The sequence below is a fragment of the Gadus chalcogrammus genome, chromosome 3 (assembly GCF_026213295.1).
Source record: "Gadus chalcogrammus isolate NIFS_2021 chromosome 3, NIFS_Gcha_1.0, whole genome shotgun sequence".
NCBI classification, from domain to species: Eukaryota; Metazoa; Chordata; class Actinopteri; order Gadiformes; family Gadidae; genus Gadus; species Gadus chalcogrammus.
In genome coordinates this window covers 18,878,545-18,887,479 of record NC_079414.1, presented here as the reverse complement: position 1 = coordinate 18,887,479, position 8,935 = coordinate 18,878,545, and the positions used below count along the sequence as shown (strand labels likewise).

The window sequence follows — 8,935 nt, the reverse complement described above, 5'->3', positions numbered from 1 at the left end:
CTGGGCTACGAACCCGAGGGTTCGGCCTCGCCAACGCCGCCATACTTGAAATGGGCCGAGTCACTTCACTCTCTTCTGGATGACCAGGAAGGAATCCAGCTGTTCCGTAACTTCCTGTGCCAGGAAGGGTGTGCAGACCTCCTTGACTTTTGGTTTGCCTGTTCGGGATTCCGCAAAACCAGCCAAGACAAGAGGTCCAAGCTGGCTAAGGCTATTTACAGGAAGTACATTGTAGATGGCACTGGGATTGTTTCGCGGCAGATCAAGCCCGCCACCAAGAGCTTCATCAGAGACTGTGTGGTGAGGCCGCATCCGGACCCCGCCATGTTTGAACAGGTGATTACAACACGGACAGTACCATGGCTCTTTATTGCAAAGGGTTTACACCCTTAACCCACCAACGACAACTTGGAAACATGGCCCACAACATGGTTTGACACACATCAAACCAAACACCGGGCTTTCTGTTTGGCTTGCCTGTTTGTGTTACAGATGTTTTTTGTTATTGTAAGCAAAACTGGTCAACACATGCTGCTTCTTGCAGCTTTGCTTGAGATTAATGAGTTGAATTTATTAAGCTTAGTAAATGACAAGTTAGTAGTGAAACATTTGTTATATCGGTATCGTAGAATGCAGGAAATGGCCACTGTTGACAATGGCACCATGGGGATGGAAAAAAATGTCTGCCTATACATGGTTTCTTATGGCTGTATGTCGCAAGACATTCCATATCGGTGCATCTTAAGAATGACAAATTATTGCATGGGTTAGCTGGCTGTCACTGGTGACAAAAGGAAAATCCTAAAAGAGTCGCATGTCCAGTATGATTTGGGGAGGAAACACACAGAGTAGGCTTTTCGAGGGCATGCAGTTACACGATGAAACTCAACACCTCACTCATGGACCACACTACTCAATTGAGTAAAGTTTACTGACCCTGCCACAAATCTCTCACTTGAGATGCATCCTATCTTATCCCTATTTAATGGGTTGCATGCTATATTTATGGATAATTGTTTTAAACTCATTGCAGTTAATTAGTAGTATATCACTGTTTCCATATATTGTATTGAATTGCAAAAATACATTTTTTCTAAATATAACTATTTCAAATGTATAGGCACTATCGAATGACAATGTTTGTGTCCGTGACTCAGGCCCAGACAGAGATTCAGACCACCATGGAGGAGAATACCTACCCGTTGTTCCTCAAGTCTGACCTCTATCTGGAGTACACACGAACAGGAGGGGAGAGCCCCAAACCTAATCCCAGCGACCAGAGCCCTTCGTCGGGGATGGCCAAGTCTGTCCCTGGGTACCTACCCACGCTTGCGGAGGATGAAGAGTGGAGGTAGGGCGTCCTTCTCTTTCATAATGCGTCCCTTTTTCTCTATTGAATTGCCCCCTGACGGCTTACAGGTCAACACTCCTCTTCTATGCTTTGTTTGCTTGGCGGACACACCAGGTGTGGAGGAGGAGCTAATGACGAGGAGCAGGAGGACGAGAGTGAGTGTGGGGACACGCCTGCAGGGAGGCTGACTCAGCGTCTGCTGATGGAGACGGTGCCACAGAGAACCGTGGCCAACCGACGGAGGCCCGACGCTAGGGAGTACAGGTGTGTGGGCGATTCACCGTTCACCTTCGTCAGCATGGCTTCTGTTGGGTCTACTCGTACTAGTGCACGTGACAAGGGTTTTCTGTGCCGGGTATTTAATCCCCCTTTTATCCCGCTATCATGGATGTTGGCTGGGTGCACTTTATTTATTGAACCCCCCCCCCGTCCCCCGTCCCCCGTCGTCGTCGTCATCCCCAGGCCATGGAAGGAGCCGGTGAATCCGTACTATGTCAACATGGGCTACGCCCGAGCACCGGTGACCAGTGCCAACGACAGCGAGCAGCAGAGCATGTCCAGCGATGCCGACACACTTTCTTTGACGGACAGCAGTGTGTAAGTGTCTCGCTTAAATGTCTACGCCTGATGTGTCGGTTCATGACCACAGTGTCGGTTCATGACCACAGTTATTACGTTTGAGCATATAGCTTATTGTTGCATCGTAGCTGCTAATTTCTGAAGATGTTTCAGATCTAACACTTGTTTTATTTTGTGTGTGTGTGTGTATGCAGAGATGGGGTTCCTCCTTATAGATATCGTAAGCAGCATCGACGCGAGATGCATGAAAGTGCCAAAGCTAATGGGCGCGTCCCCCTACCTCATATACCTGTAAGTCTTTCAGAAGCCTCCCTCATTTACCTGTCAATCATTCAGCCCCCTATCTCACTTAACTGTCAGTCATTCAGAGCCCTACATCCTGTACCTGACAGTCATTAAGAAGCTTACCTCATAGACCTGTTGAAAGTCGTTGAGCAAGCTATATTCAATACATGTTAGTCATTCAGAAGCCTAGATTAGATCAAAGCAACAATTCACAAGCACGCTGCTCAACTGGGCAAAAACAAAACTGTTGTAAAGTAAACCAGGGGAGAAATGTCCTCCAAATGCTGTAATTGGCGAATGACAAATGGAAAATGTTGTAAGGTTGATAAGCCTTTTGTTAATCATTAACTTTCCATACAGTACCTTTAGCGGCCTACCACATAAAAAATGTACCTGTTAAAACTTGAGAATCACAAGCTGATTTGATAAGGCAGTAGGCCAAGAACAACTGATTTGCAGAGCAAGGACGTCCTATGGGCTGCAGCCTATTTGGATTGTCTACATTATTCTCTTCACATAGCAGTATGCGACAAAATGTCGGCCACAGGGAAGGACACACAAGCTCGATGCACTGAATCACCAACAGTGCAACCGTGAATTATGTATCTATACTAAAAGTGCCTATTCCAAATGACGGATCTTAGTACGCATTATACTTGAACACTGATCCCAGCTATGCTCATTGTGCCAATTATTTCTCCCGACAGCGTTAAGTTGAATACGTAAAATAGGACAAGTTCGTATGGGCCACCCAGGCATTTAGTGGCACTCATTTTGTTGTTTGTTTGCGTTTATGTATGCAGCGCACGTACCGCGTGCCAAAAGACATCCACGTGGAGCCCGAGAGGTTTGCAGCGGATCTCATTAGCAGACTGGAGACGGTTCTGAGGGAGAGGGATGCCCAGGAGAGACTCGAGGAGAGGCTGAAGAGAGTCCGGCTGGTGGGTCTCACTGCACTTGCGTGTCTCTGAATAGCGGTGTTGTCTCATCATCGGGATTTACTTGTGGGATCGTTAAAGTGACGATACTGGCATATCTTTATGCAGCTTTATAGTCCAATTGAATACTAATGAGAGAATGATATGACTTTTGAAAACGCAGAGACCTATTTTTTTTTTTTTTTTTTCTTAACCTCAAATAACCATCATCATTCAATACCTGTACTGAAAAATTTTGACTGTTTTTAAAATGACCATTAAGACTTCATAAGCATATAGGCAAAAAGTCCTAATATTCAACATGACCTTTTCGTATCGACACATTTTCCTCACGTCGGCGCATTAGAGTATATACTTCCAGTCATTGCTCAAACCCATTATCTTCCCTTATCTTATCTTATTCCCGGCAGGAAGAGGAAGGTGACGACGCGGACGTCTCGGTGGCGGCCTCCATCTCCTCCCACAGCATACCACTGGCCCTGTCCGCCGCCTTCCCGCCCCTGTACGGCGCCCGCTACTCGGAAACCTCCACCGCCAACACGGCGGCCGCCACCTACGGTGGGCTGGTGGCCATGGAGGACGCCAACGACGACGACCCCGAGTCCATCCTGGACGACCACGTGCAGCGCGTCATGAAGACGCCGGGCTGCCAGTCGCCGGGTGCGACTAACTCCAACTCGGTCGGAGGCGGGCGGCACTCGCCTCCCAAGTCGTCGCGGTCGCCCGACGGGGGCATCGCCCCGCCCTCCCATTACCCGCCCTCCCACTACCCGCCACACCGGGTCGGAGGTCACGGGGTGCCGCCCGCCGCCATGAAAGGTAGAGTTTGAAAAAAAGCGGATCATTTTGTTGATGTTTGGGTTTAGGTGTCTGCTGTCTGTGTCTTTGGGTACTCTATGGCTACTATAAAATCCAATGTTGGGTCTAATTATTATTTTATACTAATGGTATTAATTATATATGTCAAGTAAATTTTAATTTCAAAGGGCTTCACAGGAGCAGATATAGGTTACCCCTTGACCCTAATTCCTCTGAAGGGTGGCGGGAAAAGCTCCCGAATCCAAGCACCAGGCAAAGGAACACAGAAGAGAGGGAAGAATGTGTATGAACGTTGTTGTGGTTTTCTGTCCTAGGCATGCATCACCACAAGCAGCTGTACCACCACAGGGGCCAGGAGGAGATGGGCTCCCGGCCCCAGGGCAACTTCTCCTGGAACGGAGAGCCTGCCAGCCAGTACGCCGGCAGGGGGCGTAACTATGCCGACGGCGCTGGAGCTAGCACGCTGGACGGCATGGGCTACAGGTATGTGTGTGTGTTTGCATGTGTGTGTCCATGTGCTACAAGCTTTTCAGAACGTGGCTCGCAACTCATAAGTGTCTTGCTATATAAGAGTGTGTGGACTATGGTAATACATGTATATGAGCTAATTCTTTTTTTTAATTTGTATACACGCCTCCACAATTGGCTCATGGCATGAAATTGTTTTGGAAAACCTGCTCCCTCCCTGTGGCCTCCACTGACGTGTGTGTCTGTGCGTTTGGGTTTTGCAGCAGTAAAGGTAGCACGCTTTCGCGGCGGAGCGTCAAGAAGGCAGAAATCTCTGGCAAAGGGGAGGAGAACGGCCGGGGCTCGGACTCTCAGGTGCCTACGGACGACCTGGAGAGGAACCAGAAGATCCTGCAGTGGATGATGGAGGGAGAGGCGCTCAGACACAAGAAGAACAGGTGCTGTGATGCACCATACACAGCACACACATTGGTCCCATGGTATTCTCCTACCTGTATGAGGGCCCTGTAAAATGTCACTTTGTGTGGATGGCTGTGTATTTCCATGTAGGCCTTGATATTGGCGGTGCCACTCCACTTTAAGGATGATTAGATTACAAAATGGATCACTTTGTTGACGTTATTAAACTAGTGTTAACAACAATTTAATTTCATGACTGAAATCTTGAAATCGTGTGTGTGTGTGTGTGTGTGTGTGTGTGTGTGTGTGTGTGTGTGTGTGTGTGTGTGTGTGTGTGTGTGTGTGTGTGTGTGTGTGTGTGTGTGTGTGTGTGTGTGTGTGTGTGTGTGTGTGTGTGTGTGTGTGTGTGATTATACTGACACGGTCTCTCTGTGCGCTGTGCTCTTCCAGCGGCAGCACCAGTGGCTCCAGGCGGACGGTGGGCAGCAACGAGCCCCCACGGCCCACCTCGGTGGAGCGCCCCGGGGCCGTCCACCCCTGGGTCTCGGCCCAGCTGCGCAACAACCCGTCGTCGGCGTCCACATCTATGCCGTGCCCCGCCTCTGCCCAGGTGCAGCCCTCCCACCCCTTCATCCAGGACCCCGCCATGCCCCCCAACCCTGCCCCTAACCCCCTCACCCAGCTGGAGGAGGCCAGGCGCCGGTTGGAGGAGGAGCGCCGGAGGAACGCTATACAGCAGGCCAAACAGAGGTGGGTGTGGGTGTGGGTGTGGGGTGGCTGGTTGAATTTGAATATTATTCAAATCGGTTCATCCCGAGGCACAAGGCTGTTTCAGGAAAGACGCAAAATAATGTTTTTGATATGTTCCAGTCCGAAATAGTCATGAGTCCTATATGAAGCGAGAAAGAAAGAATAGGAAAATAAAACAAGCCTGCATACATGTATGCTTTTCTCTGTAAAAACAATATTTAGTTAATTTTTGGGTCGTGCTACAAATATGAAGCGATCTTTGCTTCATTTAGTGAGAGAGTGAAAGTGTGCGAATACGTGACAACGTATTCAAACCGGTATTATGTGGTTCTTGTGTGTATTGCGTAGGGGGCATATATTTGCATATTCTGACATGCACCTTTCTCTCCCCAAGGCACAAGTCTGGCAAGCGGCAGGTGTGTGAGAACATAACGGTTGCGTACTACTTCTGTGGAGAGCCCATCCCCTATCGGACGTCGGTCAAAGGTCGCGTGGTGACTCTCGGCCAGTTCAAGGAGCTGCTAACTAAAAAGGGCCATTACAGGTGAGAACTGGTCCTTTCTTATGCGTTTTTTATATTAAGCATTCAAACTTGCCCTACATTCCAATTGGAAACCTTCATTTATTCATTATGATTGTTTTTAAAGATGAATCAAGAATGAATCAATATGAACATCAAAATAAAAAAAACATTAATATAATTGTATCAATGAATTACTGGAAAAGTACAGCTAATATAAACATGGCTTGATTTTCCAACCCCGCTTTCAGGTTCTACTTCAAGAAGGTGAGCGATGAGTTCGACTGCGGCGTGGTCTTCGAGGAGGTGCGCGAGGAGGACGCCATCTTGCCCATCTTCGAGGAGAAGATCATCGGGAAAGTGGAGAAGATAGACTGACAGATGGGTGGTGCCAGGTCGCTTGGAAACAGGGAGAGAAGGATGCAAATGTGGGTCCAGGGAGAGGTTATGAGGATGACGGCAGACTTTTGATATCAAGATTCTGCGGGACGACGGATAAGGAATGAATACGAGTGGAACGATGGAGGGTGGAATGTGATGAATGGAGAATGTGGGTTGAGCAGGTAGGGAACTAGGCCTCAAGAGTCATTTGAGGGGGAGGGGGGGATTCAGTGCAGTCAAGTCTCGAGGTCCTAGTTTGAGGGAAGGTCGAAAGGTCTTACAAGGAGATGATGTTGACGAGGGCGGAGTTAACGAAGGGTTATGGATTTATCAGGCGTTGGTCTCCGTCGGAGATGCCGGGTAATATGCCTGAGTTAACCGGATTCCCACTGCTTTTGGGGTGTGCGGCGGGGACGAGGGAACGGCTGGAAGGAGGTGTGAACCAGTCTTCCACTTCCATCGCTCTGGAGGGAGTACCTCCTCGCCTCTGCATACCATTACGATGCTGCTACATTACCACAGAAACTCTTGGTGCTTGGGTCGGCAGAGAATGCAGCTACGTTTCTACCTGGAGTCTCGCCGCCTTCCGTACGGTTCCTGATCAGTTGTGTTTTCTTTTTACCCCCCCGCCCCCCTACAAAAGGCAGGAGTCATGTTTATCTTTCCTTCTCGGAAATATATCTTTAGCGTGCGTCTCCAGCACAGGAAAACTTGACACAGGAACATGCGCCCCTTCTGAGTCCTAGATGTCATGTTCTGATAAGATCACACTATTCTGATGATTGGCCAGAGTCACCACACGTGACTTGTTTACCAAAGCTATGTATTTTTGATTTGGCAAGTATCCTAACTACCTGTTTTATTTGCATTATGTATATACAAGGCAGGTACTATTAGGTGTTAACACAGCCTATACATTCTTTGTATGTCGACGTTTATGTTGTATAAATGTGTTGTGTACGTTTTAAAGGTTAGTTCTTTCAGTGCAGTCAATTTTTTTTTTTGGTGTCATCCCTATCCATATCGCACAGTTTTTTTTCATGGCCATTCTTCAAAATCCAGTGAAAAAATTCTCCCATCCGACAGCCGCTCCGCTATGAATTGTAGCATCTGTTTGTTTCTGGCTGGTCACGGTATCCTTATGTAAGACCCTACGAACAACCCGAGGCCCATGGCCAATGCCGTTTGTTTTTTTCTGTATGCTTGCGCTTATTTTTTTGGTGTGCTTTTTTTTTTTTTGTGCATTGTGTGCGTGCACATCTGTATTTCGAAACCCAGCCAAAGAGCCTGTTGTGCGTCCTAAATGCATAATCGTTGTCTCTCAGTGCCGTCAAATCCGTCAGCATCGGGTGTAATATTTTAACTCTAAAAATAAGTAAATATATCCTGCATCTTTTTAAAAGTATCAAAACAAGGTTGTACAGTCGCTCTACTCCCAGATTAATTATCTTTAGAAACTGGCCTTTCAGCCCAAAAAGACTAAAGGAGCATCCCAGGAACAGACTGCATTTCCTACACACCAGCTAATGGGAGTGAATGTATTTTTGTGTCATCCGGTGGTCATTTATTTTGTCTCTAATGGGATTGCATTATACTGTTTTTGTCTCAAAAACAGTTGGCCATGTTAAATCTGTCGTATTGTGACACACATACTGCTCAGTGTCTACAGTGTACTCAAGAAGAGCAAAGAGATTTTATATTATGGGGAATGTTCATGTCAAATTCGCCCTTGATCAGTTTTTTTAAGGGAAAATATATATATGGGGGAAAAAAGACCTTGCTCCAACTCATTATGCCTATTCAATATGAAATTTAAAGTTTTAGATATATATGTTTATACAAAAAAAGTAAGTTTAATAATCACCAAGCATGTTCTTTATGTGATATGTTTTCCTGATGATAAGTTGAATTATCTATTTTATTTTAATGTTTCTTTTGCAGGTGGCTAGGGTCCGCTGTTGGTTAATGTCATTGGATTTTTGTTCAAAAGAATGTCCTAGGACGGATGAATGAATATTATAAGAATTGTTTTTGTGATTATTATGATTACTTCAGAGATGGAAAAGCTGTCCTGTATTGTCAACTAGTGTGAAACACAGTGCCTTTTATATCATGTTACCAGTCTGGATAAGTGGAACCAATCCATGGTTTTACTGTAAGCTTTTATTTTTCAGTTTTATTTTATTTGTAGCTAGAAGCATGCTCACTCCGATCTGTTCCAGATATATCTTCTAGTACTGTAAATATGTACATTACTCATTTCATACGTGACTTTAAACCTGCACCACATGCCCATGGTGTTTCTGTTTCAGTGGTAAACGCCAAGATGTCATTGTTCTGGTTCTACTTGTACATTTCTTTTGAAAAAAGGTACTTCATAATAAAGATGTTGAATGAGCTCTTGACTTGGGGTTGTTACTTGTACTTAGGCATTTCTGTCTAGTT

General features: G+C 46.4%; 1 protein-coding gene across 1 annotated transcript in view; it reads left to right on the top strand.

Moving 5' to 3' along the window:
* The window catches only part of LOC130379543 (axin-1-like), a 10,412-nt gene extending 1,520 nt beyond the window's left edge, over positions 1 to 8,892 (top strand). The window contains exons 2-13 of the mRNA XM_056586456.1: positions 1 to 336; positions 1,158 to 1,351; positions 1,466 to 1,615; positions 1,814 to 1,948; positions 2,125 to 2,221; positions 3,019 to 3,156; positions 3,564 to 3,972; positions 4,287 to 4,455; positions 4,704 to 4,877; positions 5,290 to 5,589; positions 5,984 to 6,133; positions 6,361 to 8,892. The exon at positions 1 to 336 is cut by the window's left edge and continues 322 nt beyond it. Of these exons, the coding sequence (XP_056442431.1) occupies positions 1 to 336; positions 1,158 to 1,351; positions 1,466 to 1,615; positions 1,814 to 1,948; positions 2,125 to 2,221; positions 3,019 to 3,156; positions 3,564 to 3,972; positions 4,287 to 4,455; positions 4,704 to 4,877; positions 5,290 to 5,589; positions 5,984 to 6,133; positions 6,361 to 6,487 (2,379 nt within the window). The 3' untranslated portion in view covers positions 6,488 to 8,892. The remainder of the gene's footprint in view (positions 337 to 1,157; positions 1,352 to 1,465; positions 1,616 to 1,813; positions 1,949 to 2,124; positions 2,222 to 3,018; positions 3,157 to 3,563; positions 3,973 to 4,286; positions 4,456 to 4,703; positions 4,878 to 5,289; positions 5,590 to 5,983; positions 6,134 to 6,360) is intronic.
* Positions 8,893 to 8,935: the final 43 nt, after the last annotated feature.